This window comes from Tubulanus polymorphus, chromosome 7 (assembly GCF_964204645.1).
Source record: "Tubulanus polymorphus chromosome 7, tnTubPoly1.2, whole genome shotgun sequence".
NCBI classification, from domain to species: domain Eukaryota; kingdom Metazoa; phylum Nemertea; class Palaeonemertea; order Tubulaniformes; family Tubulanidae; genus Tubulanus; species Tubulanus polymorphus.
In genome coordinates this window covers 11,011,583-11,032,874 of record NC_134031.1, presented here as the reverse complement: position 1 = coordinate 11,032,874, position 21,292 = coordinate 11,011,583, and the positions used below count along the sequence as shown (strand labels likewise).

At 33.8% G+C, this 21,292-nt stretch overlaps 1 protein-coding gene across 1 annotated transcript; it reads right to left on the bottom strand.

Moving 5' to 3' along the window:
* Positions 1-13,199: 13,199 nt before the first annotated feature.
* On the bottom strand, positions 13,200-14,955 carry LOC141908872 (uncharacterized). The gene is made up of 2 exons (XM_074799130.1): positions 13,931-14,955; positions 13,200-13,842 (listed from the first exon to the last, which is right to left on the bottom strand). Exons 1-2 carry the CDS (start codon positions 14,046-14,048, stop codon positions 13,211-13,213), a joined length of 750 nt encoding a protein of 249 aa, XP_074655231.1. The 5' UTR covers positions 14,049-14,955; the 3' UTR covers positions 13,200-13,210.
* Between the last annotated feature and the right edge of the window lie 6,337 nt (positions 14,956-21,292).

Here is a 21,292-nt window from a genome sequence, read left to right as displayed (position 1 = left end):
TTTAGCTGTGGATTTCCATTAATTGCGTTCAATACTGATGCGTACATACTAAAAATCAAGACAAATGACATAACAAAAGACTTAAAAACATTAAAACATCATTTTGATTTTAGCAATTATCCCAAAGATCATGAACTATTTAGCAATGATAATAAAAAGATTCCTGGTAAATTTAAAGATGAATTAGGGGGTGATGAAATGATTGAATTTGTTGGGATAAGAAGTAAAATGTATAGTTACAGAACAAAAGATCATGAAGCTAAAAAGTTAAAAGGAATAACAAAACATGTGGTTGATAAACATATAGAATTTCAAGATTATATAAAGTGTTTATATAACTCAATCGTAATGAAACATAAAATGAATTGTTTAAGATCAGAAAATCTTGAGAATGTACATTAATGAATTTGAAAAAGCTAGTTTGAATCCATTTGATGATAAAAGGCATATTTTAGATGATGGTATAAAAACATTACCTTATGGCCATTAAAACAGAAAATCAATATCATCATACTCGAAATCCCTATTGGCTTCTTCATTTTCAATTAATTGTTTCCTTGCCCTGAAAATGTTGCAGCATATTGTACACTTCCCATACCATCTAATAGCTTTTATAATATCTATAATAATAAATTAGGTTATGGTAAAATAGAAACAAAGGATTTAGAAACATTAAATTTCAATAAATTACCGAAATTTTATGATCATTTAAAACAAGAAAACAATAATGGTTGGGTTTATTTTATTTTAGAAAATAGTGAAGGTTTTACTAAATCAGGTATACAAAGAATAAATCAATCAATTAGAACTTATTTGAAATGTATTTTAGGTGCGCAAGTTGAAACAAGATCCCCAATAATGGGAAATTTAAATACATCATTTGATACACAGAAACAAATGTTCTTGGTCGATCTGGTCGGCCGCTGCCTCACTGAAACACCTGAAGCAAATGATCTTCTCGCAACAGTTTGTGACGAAATCAAATGGATCCTCATCGTGACCCAGTTGTTTCATACAGCAGTGACATTTAACATCACCGGTAGCGGTATAAAAAATTGGAATTTCGCTTCTTTCCACATCCTGTTCTTTTTTCCAAAAGTCGTTGGAAAAAGCCATCGTCGTAGTCGGTAGTGGGTTAATATTAGGGTTGCACGGTCCACAGCGAGTAATAGAATGAGATAAAAAATCAAATCCTCTAAAAGCGAATTACTAACCCGTATAATCTTATCAAACATCTTAAAATTGCCTCAATTAAGTAAATAACCCCCCATCGGTATTACTAAATTACGCCCTATTTTATTTTTCCATCCCAATTAACCCATATAATTATAACACCTATTCAAACTATAGCGTCTCGGATGTGTCAAAATAAACCATTAGCCGTCCATTATAACCATATACATTAGATAAAACAGTATTCTATTATAAAATAATAGTACGTAGTTATAATATTTTCGTTTATATAGCGATAAAACAGTTATTTCATCGTCTAGAAGGTTAAGAGCTATTCGCAGACGGAAATAAGTAACCAAACCTTGTGATATGTCATCGAGTTCTCGTTGACGACAATTATCACTATCTCGGCCATAGTTTCAATCGTAACTAATTCTCCATAGTCAATGTCAAATAATGGTAATTTACACTAAATTAGTGTCAACCAATGTCTATTACTATTAATCATATTTTCTGCTTATGAGTATATAGACCCTTGTAAACTAGTCACTTCATTCGTAAAAAAAATGGCTACCCAATCGATAACCATCACGGCGATCGACCAGTTTGACTGCGTGGTGTGTTTAGAGACAAAATTGACAACAGTTACATGCCCGAATCATCGGTTATGTAACAATATATGTGTTAGCTGTTATTCAACACTGGTAAAGATGGCCGGTATACGTAGAAGGCTGACGTGCCCGTATTGTAGGAGGTTTTGGTTCGCGGGCGGTGCCTTTTTACAAGTCAGGCCGTTCGTAGGACGCGGAATGATGTTCCAACACAGCGATGTAACGGAACTACCAAGGCCTGGAGTAGGCGCTCGGCCCACACTAGATGCCCGTGCTGAAGATAGACCCGGAATAGGTCGTGGTCGTGGTCGTGGTCGTGGTCGTGGTCGAGAATAGTAACTTGGTGAACGAAACTAAGAACAAACCAATTAAAACGGCCTTTATCAAGGCCAACCTAAATTTCTCAGAAAGAGTCAGTGTATGAACCGCCAAGCTCCTCGCTTATATGCTTATATCATCAGTTCTTATAAGGACTTCTACACCATCAGTTCTTATAAGGACTCTACAGAGAGAGGGAGGGAGGGAGGGAGGGAGGGAGGGAGGGAGGGAGGGAGGGAGGGAGGGAGGGAGGGAGGGAGGGAGGGAGGGAGGGAGGGAGGGAGGGAGGGAGGGAGGGAGGGAGGGAGGGAGGGAGGGAGGGAGGGAGGGAGGGAGGGAGGGAGGGAGGGAGGGAGGGAGGGAGGGAGGGAGGGAGGGAGGGAGGGAGGGAGGGAGGGAGGGAGGGAGGGAGGGAGGGAGGGAGGGAGGGAGGGAGGGAGGGAGGGAGGGAGGGAGGGAGGGAGGGAGGGAGGGAGGGAGGGAGGGAGGGAGGGAGGGAGGGAGGGAGGGAGGGAGGGAGGGAGGGAGGGAGGGAGGGAGGGAGGGAGGGAGGGAGGGAGGGAGGGAGGGAGGGAGGGAGGGAGGGAGGGAGGGAGGGAGGGAGGGAGGGAGGGAGGGAGGGAGGGAGGGAGGGAGGGAGGGAGGGAGGGAGGGAGGGAGGGAGGGAGGGAGGGAGGGAGGGAGGGAGATTTTTTTTTTTTTTTTTTATTGATATATTTCACTATTTTTTATTTTACTAATTTGAAATATTTTACGATGAAATTTTTTACAATATAGTCGTTATCATTAGTTTTATTTGACAATAATTTCTTAATTTCGTCTATTTCAAAACCGTGACATAGGTAAATTTGTACAAATATCGCGTAATAACCACATACATCGGATAATACGTTTTGATACATTTTAGTATTATATTTCCAATCTATACAATTTTCGTCCAGAAAATTTTCTAATATTACATCGTTAGTTCTGGGTAATTGTCCAAAGGAATCGAAAAAGTAACCGATACCAAACTTATTGATATAAATGCTTAACCAATGTTCACCCGGTTGATCGTGATAATCGGTATTTACTATAAAACCAGCTGGATAACTATGTATATCGGGTAGTCGGTCGCACGGAAAAACGCCTAAAAAACACGATCGTAGACACTCGTCTTTTTTCATAAATTCTAAAATCTGATTCGTGTACAACATAGTTACTAATAATCAATTTCGATATGACGTTCTTTAGTTACTTGTAATAATTCGTCGAAAACGGCGTAAACGATTAAATTGACGTTGTGGGGTAAAGCTTCGTCAAATCTCATTTCAATTTTTAACGAACCCCTTTTAATAAGTGACAAGTGCGGTTGATCACCGTATTCGGGCGATATATTAAAACAACAAATAAAGTTGCCGTTTTTAAAATGTTCTCGTTTAATTCCTATACCCTCATTTTTATACAATAGACCCCTAGCTAAATATAAACTATGATACACTTCACATCCATCACCGCGGGAGTCTATAATTAACGGCGAATTTTGTACGTGATTGTTATCGACACTAACACCTACATAACTCAATGAAAAGTCTCGGAAATCAAAGGGATTTTTTCGTATATTCCCGCTCAACGCATCGTCGTCTACGAGCGCTAAAACGATAGCCTTTGGAATTTCACCCACAAAAACGGAATCCTTTACGATCGTTCTATGGCCTCTAGGAATATTCAATGAAGTTAATTCGGTTCTTTAAAAGTAGTATTTAGCCGTGTTTTTTTCTAATGCCTTTGCGTGCGCAACCAAAACCGAGCTATCTAATTCTAGTTTTCGCTAATAAAGTTGAGCGCTTTCTATTCTTATACGAAAATCAGCGTTTTCCGCGGGAGAAAGTAAAACGAAACATTCCTTCGATCTATTCAGTTTAATTTGCATATCTGTATTGTTGATGAAAATTTTATTCATTCTCATTACATCGCAGTATAATCGAGAATAAGCGCAGATTAGTTTACTGTTTTTTGTGTAATTATTTCTTCTAACCAGCCCGGTATTAGCACCGGCTATCGTCGGGTCGATATGATTTTTCTTGCCAGCCTCATCTTCAGTGTATAATTCGCATTGTAGCCAACTGCTATTTTTAGTTTCGGAATTATAGTTCAGCATATTTTCCAACTCACATTTAAACGGGTACAATCCGCCGTCGTGCGTAACGACGCGATCATTGAGCGTAATTTGAACGTCGCTAAATAAACTGTAGACGCCATTAATCATCGACACGTATTTATCGGGCGCCACATTAGTGCCATCACCGTTGACTATTTTAAATTGTAGTTTCAAATAAGTGACGTTTAAATCTAAATATTGTTCTGTTTTCGGTATCCTGAAGACGATAGGTCCCGAATCATTGATCGATGTAGAGGGTTCGTAACTAACGTAACGGCATTCTTTGTAGTTTATCTGGGTACCGGGGATAGTAAACAAATCCAATTCGGATTTGACACACAGGGGCGAGTCTTTGTGTACTAATAACGACATCTTGTCTAATACGCTTCGCCGCTAACACTTCTCTTTATACGTTTGCCTGTGGAAATAATCCGCTGTTTTCGTTTTCTCTTTTGACCTTTTAATGGTTTTGTACCGGTTCGCACTTTACCCCGGATAATACGACCCATTGTTTCTAATCCGCGATCTTTAATGGCTGTGGCAAAATTCTTACCACCTACGACATCGCTCGCAACGTGCAAACCCGTTCTTAGTAAATGAGGCACCGCTCGTTTAGCCATATTTTTCAATAGGGGTATCGCCGGTCGAGCGAGACCGCCTAAAACAGAAGCAAATCCAGCACCGCCTTGTATAGGCGATGATGTGTACACGTCGACTCCGGCACCGCTTTGATTTGCGTAATATCTACAACAGACATCGTGATCTATTTCGCAAATAGCCCTCATATTAATATATTTTTCTTTTTAAAATGTAAAACAAGATTAACTTTTCCTTTTTTTAAAACAGGTATTTTACCCGATTCTCTTCTTATAAAGACTTCTATAGTCTGAAAATTACTCCTTTGCACTGGAAAATATTGTAATTTGTTAAACAATAACCTTTCCAAAATTTATCGTGTTTAAATGTACCATACGCAAAAGATTTGCGCTCTGATCGCCGACTAGTTGGGGTTCTATAACATCGCTATATATCATCAAATTATGATAGTCGACGTTTATATCGACACATCTAGACGCTGTGACTTCGATGTATTTGTAAATAGTTTTGGTACCATTACTATCTACAAATGGTCCATTTTTCTTCGAACCCTGACGAAGGTCGTTAGGTATATCGTTTACCGGTATACCAGATTTGAAGCCTAAAATCCACGCTATATCGTTCGTAAAAGTTAACGAACACTCGTCGTAAAACTTCACATTAACTTTATGACTTAATTCGTCGAAACCTATAATTACTTTATCGTAAAACCACTTGTTGATTTCCGTTTGTATAACGGTGATTAATTGCGCAATAGTGTGATATCGACCCTTCGGTATACGTAAGTATTGTTTTCCATGCTCCGGTGACGCCAATTCAAATCGTCCATCTTCGACGTTATCGAAATCTAGCATAAAGTTTATTTGGTGCAAGGTGCAAACCCATTTACCCTCGAGCGAAATCGATTCTCTCAATCGAACTTTGAAACTATGTTGAATGTTATCGGGGTAAAGATCAACGCTTGCGTCGCTTTTGAGATACACGTAAAAATCACTACCAATCATTTCAGTTTTTTAATATCTTTTGCGTTTACCCAGGAATTAAATTTATCAGCGTAATTATACCACTTCACCAAATATTGTTTTCTCGAACCCTTTCCACGGGATTTAATGATCGATTCGACTTTATAAACATCATCCCTTTTATTGACTTTTATCATTTCGTATTCGTAAAAAACGCCATCTATTTCAACATCTTGTAAATCTTTAATCTTGTATACACACGGTTGGCGATTAATTCTTTTAGTTACAACAAACAACTCTGTACTCCAACCGGGTAAATAACCTTTTTGGAACTGTCCTTTTAGTTCGCTTATTCTAACAGTATCACCCACTCGAAATTTGAATTTCGCTCTATTTACTATGCGGTGGGGTCCGTATAGGTTTTTGAAAACTATGTATTCGTTTAACTGGTTAACGTCTATTGGAGCCATTTTTATACTGCGGTGATATGTATTGTTATATGATCGAACTATATCGTCCAGTACATCGATGTATCTATACGAATGTCTATGCGAGAATATTTTATACATTTTTGATTTTAATGTACGTATCCATCGTTCGACAATAGCGCATTTTACTTCGTTTTTACTTCTGAAAAAACTTATACCCTCGTTTCTGAGAAAATTCTGTGTTTTTGAACCGAGGAACTCGGTCCCGGCGTCAGATTGTATAACGCTAGGTTTTCTATGTTTAATTATCTTTTTCAATCCTTCCACAACTGTCGAGTTGAATTTATTCAACAAAGGAACGGCGAAACCGTATCTCGATAAAACATCTATAGCCGTCAATAGAAACTTGATACCGTCGTTGTGTTTGGAAATATTTGAAACGTCGCACAAATCTATTTGAAATTGTTCGTTCATTCGATAGGCTATTGTTTTATTTCTGGGAAACCTTTTCCTCACTTTGGCGTGTAATGTGTAAACTTCTTGTTCGGATAGCCAATCCTTTATCTCATTAAGCGAAATGTTTTTATTTTCTTGCCGACATATTCTGTGTAGAGCGTTTGCGCTCGAAAAACTGGCTGGTTTTTCGATACCATAATACTGATTGGCTAGGAATTTTTTCAGCTCCGCCTTCATTGATAACGGTATTTCCGTTACAACACGTGCTCACGCAGTTAATTCGATTGAATTTACAAATAAAACTTGGATCGTCTCGGTCCAAACAACAACAACAAAACAATTTTCGCCAATTCATCTTTATTTTTACAATAAAATATTTGTGATAACACGCCTTTTATTAATTTATTCATTTAGAACATAAGATGATGTAGAATAAAATTTCTTCGTACGCTTTTTGTAGTTCTTTTGTTTGTTTTGCGCCGGCTAGTATTATGGTTCCGCCATTATGAACAATACATTTAACTCCATTTTCGCACATATACACTAAACCGGGGAGTATTTCTGTGTTATATTCCGCTGTACAACAATAGTTCGAAAATTTCATCAAGTCAATATGCCGACCAGTTCTAACGACACCGGTTATTGTTTGTATTTTGAAGTTGTTTAACTTCACGTTGTATCCCATCTTTTGCAGTAAACGCGCAAATTGTCTCGTACTCCGTCGACTATTAGATTTACTTTTACACCCAGTAATTACCATCTTTCCATTGCCGAATAATAGACAATTACCTTCTATTTTACGATTCTTCCATATTAACCCGCTAAACTTGGAAGGGTTGTAAATTACATCGTGCGAGATTCTAGCGACATCGGTAAGATTTAATGAACTATTCAAACACGCCGTAGAGACGATGTTCACCACGTTAACGACCATCGTATCAAATGGAAATCAAAACGTGCCCGAACACGTTCAGTTGCGCAATAATACTACGAACAATTGAACAATACATTTTAATTGCATTTTGAAGCCATTAAAAGCTAAGCCAATTGGTGAAATCGACATTCCTAGCTCGCTTACTACGCAGTCCGGAACCGCGCTGATCTACTTTTGCCTTCTTTTTTACTGGAGACAACGACGCATCTAAATCTACGGTAAGTTCGCCTTTGAGCCGTCTCTTTAACATTTTATTATTTATTAGGCTAGTAGGAATATTAAGTTCGTTTATCGCTGACATATAATCTTCTAATCCAATATAGCTTTGGTTTAATGTAGTTAATACTAACGAAACGTAAACGAGGTCAGAAATATTGCTTCCAGGAATTAAATTATTCTTGTAGATTATTTCTCCTTTTTCGTTCCATCTCAAAACGTTTGGATTTTCTGTGAAAAATGTTTATAACGATTTACACTTATTCCGGAATTTAACCGGTATACGTTCGACAATTTTTTCAGTCGAATAAGGATTATTAACGACGTTGATATCTTCAATTTTTCGAGGTAGTGATTGTTTATCGTGCTCCGTTTTTTGTATAGCTTGCTGTAGCAACGGGTTATATTTTAGATATTTCAAATCATCGGATAGGTTGTTATCGTTTAACGGATTTCCGGTAACTGGTTTTTTAGTTATAGATTCATTTCCCTGTAGACTAGCTACGAATGCTTGTACTTGCGGTAACATTGCTTCCGGTAGAATAACCAATTTCTCTACGTTCTTCATGACGAAACTTTATCTATTACTTTGTTCGCGGCTTTACTTAAAACATTAGTCACGATAGATTCTAGAATCGGTTTCAACAAGAGAGGTGTCAATATGAATGGCAGAAATCCTCCCTTTTGAGAAATAACTCTCCTTTTATGTTTAACAGCTATAGATTTATTCGCTAACATACGAATGTATCGTTTATGTTGTTGTAACACCCGTTTCTCTTTGTCGCTATGTTCTATATTTCCCAGTAAACTGTTTTTAGATATTTCACAAATACAGTTAATTAGTTCTACTGGTGCCGATTCGATCAACGCTTCTCGTTGCTTTTTCTTACAACTTGCCAACACGTGAAAATGATGAACGTACTTTTTTAACCGATCAACGGATTTATTGTTACGAGGAACCATCTTCCTTTTATAAATAGTAGACCTTAGCTTTCTTTTAATGGATTTTCTTAGTTTTGTAAACGATGTGGTATACATCACTGGGAAATATTTTAGTCCTTAGTCGCCATTTATCATCTGTTTTCGGTTTAAAGTCTAATAACAAATAACCGTGTGGTTCTTCTGTAGCATCTTTGAAAGCCTGTTCTATTTCATTTTTTAGTCCCACTTGTTGAGCTAACACCCGAATTTGGTTTCTATCTCGAGCGTTTTTGAATACGGCGATATAATGACTATTTAAACTAATCGTCCTAAAACCTTTCCCTTTAGGAAATAAGTTTTGAACAATAGTGATAATAGAAATATTTCTATGATGAGCGCCCTTAGTATACAACGCCGCCAAGGTGTCATTACCGCCAACTTCGTTCATCAGATCGTCGACTATTATTAAGGTGCGACTACTACCGTTTATTTTTTCGTATAGTTCATCAGAAAATCCTTCGACAAATTGAACATCAAATTTTTCCAATTCTTGAAACATTTCGGGCTGCGCCTCTCCATAACACCAATAAATTTTTTCCGGTTGTTTTTCTATAAGTTTTTCGGTAATTAGTTTCTTTACAAACCAACTTTTACCGGATGATGTAGGTCCGCAGACTAGCATAGTAAATGGATGCACGAGATATCTAGGCCCATCGTATTCTGCCATCTTAGTGGTTTTAGGGTTTTAGGGTTTTTGATTATCCGTAGTAGCCGACTTTTAATAATTTTGAATTTCAAAAATTGATAAAGTTTAGAATTTTACAAAACCAGGTTTGACAATTTTTCAAGTTTTAGAAAATGTGGTTTGTACATTTTTAATAGGAAAATACTAAGAGGTTTGATAAAATATTCAATTATAAAATTTGTGGTTTGGATATTTTTTAAAGTAACAAAGTTTGTTTAAAACGAAATCCGTAAAAACTATATCGTAATGATAAAGTTTAGAATTTTACAAAACCCGGTTTGACAATTTTTCAAGTTTTAGAAAATGTGGTTTGTACATTTTTAATAGGAAAATACTAAGAGGTTTGATAAAATATTCAATTATAAAATTTGTGGTTTGGATATTTTTTAAAGTAACAAAGTTTGTTTAAAACGAAATCCGTAAAAACTATATCGTAATGATAAAGTTTAGAATTTTACAAAACCCGGTTTGACAATTTTTCAAGTTTTAGAAAATGTGGTTTGTACATTTTTAATAGGAAAATACTAAGAGGTTTGATAAAATATTCAATTATAAAATTTGTGGTTTGGATATTTTTTTAAAGTAACAAAGATGTTCTCTTTTATAGATCATGTATTCGTGCAGCATTTGTAACGCTACCTTCGCCTCGAAATTCAATCTCAAACGTCATGAGATGATGCATGAGGGTAAGAAGGGTTTCAAATGTCTGGAGTGCGGTAAAGCACACGCCAGAAAAGATAATTTAGTGCGGCATATGAAAAATTGTAATAATCGGCAGGTAGCGCAGGATAGAGTGCCACCGATAGCTCAGACTTCTGACCAACCAGACGATAAGCAACCTATATCAAATGTTCGGTGATCTCCTCAACCATCTACGTCAACCGCTTTCACGGTAAGAATCCTCAGACATATATATATATATATTATCATGATCATAATATATACGTTATACGTTTTGTATTTATATGTATTTAATTTGTATTTCAGTGTAATAATTGCGGTAAAAGATCGGCTCGAAAAGATAATCTTAAGCGGCACATGAGATCGTGTAAACCACGACGACCGGTTGCGAAGGAATTCTCATGTTCTAATTGCGCAAGATCTTTTACCGAAATAAACGATCTGAAAATACATAGGGAACATTGTAGTTCTACGGCTCAGAAACGACCCAGGGACGATGACGACAATGACCAGCATTCGACACAAAAACGTCTGTGTCATAATAATAATAGTCCCGATGAAATTATTAGAGGGAATATTAAGTTAGTTAGAGTAAGTATTATCGAACAAATTCGATAGATCGTGTAAAAAAAAAAAACCTGATTGTTTTTCAACAATTTTATATTTATTTTACAGACCGGAACGCAGCATAGCCGTAAATTCAACATGAATACTGAATGGTTCAAGGCTATTGTGATTACCAACAATGACAAGGACGATGATAGTAATAAGGAAGAGGACGATACCGTAACAGCGCGCGATAACGAAACAATACTCCGCGAGTATTTAAGTAACATCCTAGCGGCAATGAGTGAGATGTTAGACGCCCGGCCAACCGATATGTTGAGGATTTCGATAGAACATGAAAATCTTCAAAGAAATATCGAATACTTCTACGTACCTCTAGAAGAAATCACTATCGATTATTTACTCGAGCGTATTGTTAGTGTTCTTCAGTCTAACGAAGATCTATCTTTGGACGGGCTGATCTTTCATTGTACACTCATTAGGATGCCTCTCGGTGGTGCTAGACAAAAGCGGATAACGACTGACTTTGAACAGTTCCGAAAAACAAAGAAATCGGTCATCAGTATAAATAATGATGACGATTTATGCCTAGCGAGGGCGCTAGTCGTGGCGAAGGCGCGAGCCGATAATGACCCTCGTTATAACATAATTCGTAAATGCGAAAAATCACCGCAACGAGAAGCCGCTCTCGCATTGCACCAGGCGACAGGAGTCCCCACCGGCAAGTGTGGAATCCCCGAGCTGGACAAAAAGGTGAAGGCTAATTGACATATGTTCGCTATACCCGTACGTTAATAGTCGTTGTAGCTATCCAATAGGTCACCCAACAGTTATAACTGAAAATTTCGGTGATATCAAAGATTATTACGGGTTGATTAAATGCCGAATTTTACCACCTCGGGGCTTATATTTACCCATCCTTCCATACAGAGCCAATGGCAAATTATCCTTTCCTTTGTGTCGCTCGTGCGCTGAAGATAGTAATCAACGCGAAAGGTGTCGCCACTCGGAAGACGAACGTGCTATTACCGGAACGTGGGTCAGTTTAGAGATCCAAAAAGCCGTTGAATTGGGATACCGTATTATCGGTATATTCGAAATTTGGAATTGGGAACGTAGCGAAACCGGATTATTTGCAGACTATATAGGAAAATTTCTAAAAGTAAAAACCGAAGCTAGCGGGTGGCCATCTCCCGATATGACTCGCGCCGAAAAAGACCAATTTCTATCCGATTATTTCGAGCGCGAGGGTATCCGTCTCGAAGAAAATAACATAAAGAAGGCGAAGGGCATGCGAACTGTCGCCAAACTATGTTTAAATAGCATGTGGGGTAAACTCGGTCAAAATGAAAACAAAACCACTGCTAAATATATTTCAGACCCCGGTGAAATGTACAGCATGCTTTTAGACGATAGTTTGGAGATACAAGATTTACTGTTGTGTAACGAAGAGGTGTTAAGGGTGCACTACAGAAAACGCGACGAATTTGTCGAATCCTCCGGTAAAACTAGCGTCGCCTTAGCCGCGCTCGACTAATTCTCTATAGTTATATGGAGAAACTAGGGGATCGAACCCTTTACACGGATACCGACTCAATCATTTACACCGTTAAACCTGATCAATGGGATCCGCCAACTGGAAACTTTTTAGGGGATATGACCGATGAGTTGGCAGATAAATACGGAGATGGTGCCTATATTTCGGAATTCGTTTCGGCCGGTCCGAAAAACTATGCATTCCGTGTTTTCAGTCCGCGTGACAATAAATTCTCATCGGAATGCAAAGTGAAAGGAATTAATTTGAATTTTAGAAATAAACAAATAGTCAACTTTAAATCAATGGTTGATATTATAGTCGGTGAAAAATACGATCATTTGTACGTTTCCATTCCAAACAAGATAAATCGAGACATCAAAAAATGTTCCATTTTTAATAGAGACGAGCGAAAAATATATCGCGCCGTATACACTAAAAGGGCTTTTGATCCAACGAACAGATTTAACACGCTTCCCTACGGTTTTTAGACACGCGTTTTATTATTCTCCTCTAGTCACCACTATTTTTTTGAATTTAAATAATGAATTTTTTTGTACATTTACTATTTATATAGAATATTTATCCTTTACTAATATAATAAAGTTTATCAAATATTATGTTAAATTGAACATCGTTATTCGTTTATTGATATGTTAATTATCATAGTCGCTTTGGATTACACTAAAGGATGGAATTTGATCGTGTAGATAAGGCCAACAATGAGAGGATTGATTGATAGGCAATTGATGGAATCATGCTACAGACAGTCGACATATCGAAATGACTGAACTTTAAGGGAATGAATGACCGACGAAACAATGACAAAGACAATTGACTTCTATTGACACACGTTTATTTTCATTTAATCGTGGATAATAAAGTTAGAAAAACAATACATATTATTAGACCGTTAATTAAACGTATTCATTTATTCTTACTGGGAGCGTATGCGGAATATTCTGGAGCATTACGAACTCCGCTAGTGTCCTTTGCGCAGTATGCGCATCTATATTCTTGATTTTGATGACTTTGTTCGTACCAACACGGTTTCATATCGGATAGTTCGGGTACATCGTCGCTAAAATTAATGTCTTTTAATTTCTTCCACTGAGAGAGAGATAATTTTACACCTTTTCTAGAAGGTACGGTTTCGCCTTTCGCATCGCATAGTATATAGAACCGTATATCGATGTATACACGACTATTATGACTAGAACGATAGATTTTAATAAAGTTCGAACGACCGATAGTCATAACTCCCACATATCCCGCTTGTTGTTTGACTCGCTCAATTTCGTGTTCGATATCGGATTTACAGTAGTCGATATGTACCCACTCTTGCAAATCTAACGCGATACCGTTTTTAGTCGGGTATAACTGGTGCTTCCGGTCGCAGCACTCGTATGTCCTGAGATCGATACGTTTTGAACCCTGCCATGTTTTCACGCACGCGTAAACGAGTTGTCCTAAATAATGAGGATCGGGTTGACCATCTGACGATGTGACGGTTTTCATTGACTGAGGCGTATCGACGGCGTTATCATTAACGATTGAGTCTATAGAAAATAAAGTTACGAAATTGAGTATTTAGAACATACATACATCATTTTACGAAATATTGTCTCGAAACAGAAATAGACTTACCGAAATTAAGTTTGAGATGAACCGGTTTCCTTTTCCTATATGCGGGTGAAAGCTTCGCTTTTTTAGGAGAACTACATATTTCTAAACTACATGTGCTTCGGCCGCTTGGTGAATCCATGATATCCGCGATAGTCGATGTGAAGAGATCCGATGTTAACCGCCCGAAGTCTCCGAGTTAAATGACGTCTAAACATGATTTATATCGCGTTTTTATTGTCCACAAATATCAGGCCCGAACACGTTTTATGGCTTCGCTTTATTGTTATCGATATTCTCGCCCAAACACGTTTTCCCCCACCAACATGATGTAATCAATGACGTCATCCATGACGTCATCCATGACGTCAGCGATGACGTCATTGCTCCTCACTGCTCCTCACTTCTCACTCGGTCCCAAAGTGACCCTATATAACTACTGGCATGTCTGAACAAATCAGACGGGTGATGAAAGACTACAACATTAGTGTGTATTTTAAACCGGTGAACACGTTACGCCAGTTATTAGTTAGACCGAAGGACCCGGTACCTAAAGAACGCATTAAAGGACCGGTGTACCATGTTAAATGTGAATCTTGCGATGCGAGTTATGTTGGTGAAACTGAGCGCTCCTTGAGAGCCCGCTTTGGTGAACACCGTCGACCTAGCTCTATGACGTCAGAGGTATCCCAACACATCCATACTGACAATCCTGATCACTCTGTTGATATAGGCAACACAGACATTTTGACGGTGGAACCCCGGTGGTTCGAACGAGGTGTTCAGGAGTCATTTTACATATACCTGAGACACCCCACGCTGAATAAAGACTTTGGGAGATTTGCTCTACCCCCTTACTCGTATGTAAAGACTATTGAACAAGTCTATAAACTACAGCTGTCACAGCCGTTACTATGACACCGAGACATATGAGTCATAATACACTGCAGACACATACATTATATCATTCTAGAAAGCGAACCGGAATTGAATAGATGACGTGTCATAATCGCAGACGTGTTCATTCTAGAAATCGCACCGGAACTGAATAGATGATACAACATAACGCTTAGGATATTCTCTCTCGAAACGCAATTAGGAGTTTATAGTTTACAATTCTAAATCTAAATGTAAGTACAGTTTTTTGTAGTTATTAGGGCTATTAAATATGAAACCTTTAGATATATTTAAGTGTATTTAGTTTATCTTTTAGATAATTAGAGTTACAACTAATATCTTTTAGATTAATAAAACGTCATACGCATCAAGAAGTGATAGAGAAACTCAAGATACTCTTTCTGACTGAGGAATCAACAGCAATGGATATCGAACCAATAGAAATTGACGTAGAAGCACAAGAATCACAAAAGATCGAAGAAGAAACTATATAAGAATTTCAAAAACATTAAGACTCCAATGATTAAGTTTAACATTTGTTGATGTAGTTAAATATTTACCGGCAATTGAAAAAATGTTTGTAATTATAAATTGTATTTATAGAAATCAAATGATGTATTGGAAGAAACGACTGAACAACTTGTATAATGTATTGTTTAAATCTGTTTGGTGAATTTTTATGTTCAGTCGTTTCAATTATGATTCGTTTCAATTATGATTAGCGCATGCGCATTAAGCAAAAGCGCGCCTGTATGCGCGCTTTTGCCTAATGCGAACACGTTTTGATATTTTATGTCGGTTGTTTCTATTTTACAGAATTTACAGAATGAATATATAATCATGATTAGCGCATGCGCATTAAGCAAAAGCGCGCCTATATGCGCGCATTTTCCTAATGCGAACGCGTTTTGATATTTTATGCCGGTTGTTTCTATTTTACAGAATGAATATATAATTATGATTAGCGCATGCGCATTAAGCAAAAGCGCGCCTGTATGCGCGCTTTTGCCCAGTGGTATGATTTAGATATCAAGGAATCGAAACGACTTATCAAAAGCAGCGAGGAATGAAAAAGGATGACGTTAGTCGAAGAAATGGAAGAGGATTCTAAAATATTAACCAATTTAGTAAAAAAATATGTATAATAAATGGAACCAGAACAACCACAAACTATCAATATTACAAATAACACTGGTGTCATAAATATATACTACAAGAAGTGCTCTAAATGTGAATTAGATAAATTAGCTATAACAGAATTTAGTAAGCGTAAGATTAGCAAAGATGGTTTTCAATATTGCTGTAAAACTTGTTTTAAACTATATACTCAACAATATCGAGAAGATAATAGAGAAGCTATAATGATTATATGACAGAATATATGAGAGAAAGATATCAAACAGATCTTAATTTTAGATTGAAACAATGCTTGAGATCTAGATTAACACAATTATTCAACAAGGAAACACATTCAGAAACACTATCTAATTTGTTGGGTTGTACAGATGAATTTCTCAAATCACGGATTATATTTCAATTCGATAGTCAAATGAATATAGATAATTATGGAGATTATTTTCATATTGATCACGTGTTACCGATATCTAAATTTAACATGAATGTTGAACACAATAAAAAACTTATTTGGAATTGGAAGAATCTAAGACCTCTTGAAAAGAAAGAAAATAAAATCAAATCTAATAAACTAGATTTACAGTTATATTTAGAACAGTTAACAAAGGCAAAGAAATTTATTGAATTATGGAATAATGATCCAAATAATGAACAATACGTTGAATCTTTAATGAGTGGTTAAAGAATAATAGAATTTAAATAAAAAATATTTAAAAAACAATAACTAATACTAAAATTCTTTAACTGAACGAAGCTAGTATTAGTTATTGTTTTTTTTTAATATTTTCTTTTACAATTCTTTTCAAAAGAGAATACTTTATATCACAAATAAAAAATACTAAAAAACAATAACTAATACTAGAATTCTTTAACTTAACTAAGCTAGTATTAACCTAAAGAGATACTAATATCATTTTATAATACTTATAATATTTTTTTCGCTTTTTTTCTCTAATATAAATGTCAAAGAAATCGGGTAAGAATAATACAGATATTGAAAAACATTAGATGATTTGGGCATTAGTGATAATAAGGATATTCCGACCAAAATTGAAAATAATATTCAAGTTAATAACAATATAGATTATGAATACTATTTATATTGTAAACACCATCTTGAGTTACTAATTGCTGGCGGGAAATCTAAGGAGTTTTTAACTAAGACCATTACTTTTCAAGAACTATACTCTATGAAACCAGATAAAGTAATAAAATATTTTAAGATTTATGAAGAAGCTAGATTAGCTAGAATAAATGATTCTATTTCAGATGGTATTGTCAAATGTTATTCAAAATTTTGTAAACGGTTAATACCAATTGATGCTGAAAATAAATTATATAGTGATTTGAAAAATGACTACCTAGTTATGACTGAATTACAAAAATGGGTTGGTTACGCTTCATTCCAATTAGGATTGTACTACAACCAAACGGCGAAACAGAAAATGAATCAGAACAAAAATTAACTAAAATAAATGAGTGATGATATTGAGAAGAAGCCTAGAACTGAAAAACAAAAATGATGGTCAAAGGAGTTGGGAAAAAGATCTGCAGAATTTAAAAGAGCTAAGAAAAAGAAATTAGCTGATATAAATGAATCACAGAAATTATCTGATATTGATTCAAATAATAATCCATCTGATTCTTCTATTGCTGGAAGAAATAATTACTTATATATTACAATTGGGTTAATCACAATTACTATATTATCCGGTGTAATATATAAATATAAGTATAAATCTTATTATAACAATAATGATTCCAATGATAATAAACCTATTATACCAGAAAATAAGTCAAATCATAAAGTCATTGAAACTAAATCTAAATTATTATTAATTGATTAAAATAAGATGAAAAAAGAACAATATTTAAGAGATTTATATTATAACCCAGAAAGTGAAGTATCATATTCTAGCGTTTCAGAATTATGGGGTAAAATTAAATCTGATAATGGTTATATAAAATATAGTGAATTAAAATCATGGCTACAAAATCAACCAACATATCAAATCCACAAGAAAATGGATAAAACTTATTTAACAAGGAAAGTTATGATTTCATATATTGATCAACAATGGCAAGCAGATTTAATTGACATGAAGAATTTAGAAGAATACAACAAAGGATATTTCTGGATATTATATGTTATAGATATATTCAGTAGATACGCATGGTCAATTCCAATCAAAAATAAAACTGGAATAGAAGCGACAAATGCTTTTAAATCAATATTTAAAGAAGCTATTCCAGGTAAGATACAATTTGATGAAGGTAAAGAATTCTATAATAAACATTTTTAAAAACTATTATCTGATAACGATGTAGAATATTCTTCAACGCATTCAGATAAAAAAGCATCTATTATAGAAAGATTTAATAAAACATTGAAAACTAGAATGTGGAAATATTATACTGCTTATGAAACATATAAATATATCGATGTGTTAGATGATTTAGTGAAAGGTTATAATAATTCTAAACATAGTTCTATAAATATGAAACCTATACAAGCTAGAAAAGAAGATAATTCAGAAATAGTTTGGAATAATTTATATGGTGCGTTTGTTACACATGATTTCGGTGAACCTAAATTTAAAATTGGACAACACGTTAGAATATCTAAATATAGAAAAACATTTTATAAAGGTTATACCCCTAATTTTACTGAAGAAATATTCAAGAATAAAAAGATAATATTAACTAAACCTTTTGTTTATAAATTAGAAGATATAAAAGATGTTAAGAAATATTAGGTTATTTCTATGAACAAGAATTATCACTTGTACCAAATCCAGATGAAATAGAATACAAAATAGAAAAAGTATTGAAAACAAAAACTCTTAAAGGAAAAAAGTATTCTTTGGTGAAATATAAAGGATATGATGATAAATTTAATGAATGGATTTTATCTAGTAAAATTAAAAGAATAAATGAATAAAGATTTATTTATATTTGAACCGCATAATATGTTAGTTACTGGAGTAACCAATTGTGGTAAAACACATTTCATATTAGATTTGTTAGAAACTATATATAAGAATCATTTTGATAATATAATATTATTCTGTCCTACTTATGAAATGAATAAAACATATAATAGAGATATAGTTAAGATAAAAAATTTTATTATATTAGATCCTAAAACAGTAAAAGAAAATTTAGATAATTGTATAAAAATAGCATTAGATATTTATAAAGGATCAAATACATTATTCATTATAGATGATTGTGCAAATTTACATGATTCAAAAGTAAGAGAAAGTGAGTTATGTTATCTAGCTTTCTCTGGAAGAAATTTTGGGATAACAACATGGGTTTTAAATCAAAAATATAATTCAATTGTTAAACACTTTAGGGAGAATATAAGATTTTTAGTTTTATTCTACAATAAAGATAGAAAATCTATGCAACAATCATTGGAAGAAAATCAAATTATAACTACTAAATTACATGATGAATATATGAATAAATTAAAGAATAGTAAAGGTTCAAAATTATTACTGCGGCTTCAATTTCCCTATGAATATAAATTTATAAAATAAAATCCTTATTTGGAATATTATACAAACTAATTTATATTTCTGTATACTAGACGTACGTAAGAATCCAAGATTCTTGCTAAGAAAGTAAGAAAGTAAGAATTCTTGGATTCTTACTCGTACGTCTAGTACATAGATATATAAATTATTAAATGAATTATATAAAAATGAATAAATTATATGTTTTCTCTTAATAAAAATAAAAATAGATTATATTATAACTATTTCTATACTTAGATTAAAAATTTTATGTTTTTAATTTTTATGAAAACTATTATATATATCTATGTACTAGACGTACGAGTAAGAAAGTAAGATTTCTTGGATTCTTGGATTCTTACCAAGATTCTTACGTACGTCTAGTATATAGATATAAAAATTATTAAAAAAATTAAAAGTTTTATAATAATTATTCTAATTTTGTTTCTAATACATTTATAAAATCATCTCTGTTTATATCTAATTCATCAAAAGTCTTAGGTAGATTTATTAGTTTTAGTCGAGTCATCTTTGAATGATAATTAGTAGGTATATTAGCTTTTTCATTATAGTATTCATCAAAATCATCATTATCAAAATCAAATTGCTATCCAAAATGTTTTATTAGATAACTTAAATCTATTTTTCTAAAATATAATAAAAAATAGATTTGTTCAGGTTTATCTTCTGCATAAGCTAATAATTTATCAAATAACAACTTATAGAATATATAATATTGGTTAGTTTTAGGATTAAAATATTTGATATATTTCTCTGGGTTATTTAACAATGGTATCATACCCATTATTTTATAAACATTTATTAGATGCAATTTTGATTTATAATGAGTATTTTTATAAACAGGTTCAATTTTTTTTATTACAATATTGGCACATTTTATTTCTTTCTATTTCTTCTAACTTCCTTTCATTTTCGATATGTGCTTGAGATTTTTTATGTTTAGAAAAATTACTTTTAGAAATATCTAAATCACAAATGTTACAATGTTTTTTAGAATCATCAATCGTTTCATTATCATTAGTTTCAATTTTATCAACATTATCTGTTATATTATCTATGGTATCATTTGTTTCAATTGTATTAACATTATCTATGATATTATCTATTATATTATTACCAGATATATTATTATCATTATTATTCTTTTCTTTTTCTATATGTTTCTTTGATTTCTTATGTGATGCCCAATTTTTATATGATATATATTTCTAACATACATCACAATATTTTGGATTATAATAATCTTTTTTTGATTCAAAATCATATGTAGAGGGTATATTACAAGATGTAGATGCAGTTACATCTTCTATTTTAGTTTTAATATTATTACTATCTTCTATTTTAGTTTCAATATTATCTTCTGTTTTATATTCAATATCATTCTTATCTTCTATTTTAGGTTCAATATTATTTTCTTTTTTTGATTCAATATTCTTATCTATTTTACTTATTCTATATTTAAATTGATTAAAGTATTCTCCAAAATACTTACTGTATTCATCATAAGGTAATATATAATATATATCTGGAATCATTTCACTTGGAGTTTGTATTTCATATATTCCACCTTCCATTTAATATAAGATTTTTTATTAAAATTAAAATTTTAATATTTCATAACACTTGAAACATAATACTATCTAATTGTGAATTTACAATATTAAATTGCGCGTCAGATAATAATATAAATGTGCATTTTGAAATTTTTGCCTCCTTTTTTCTTTTTCATGAATAATTGTATTCCATCTTTAGTATTTTGTAGTTTTTTCCCAGAACCATGTAATGAATTATCCTCTGTTGTTCTAAAATCTAA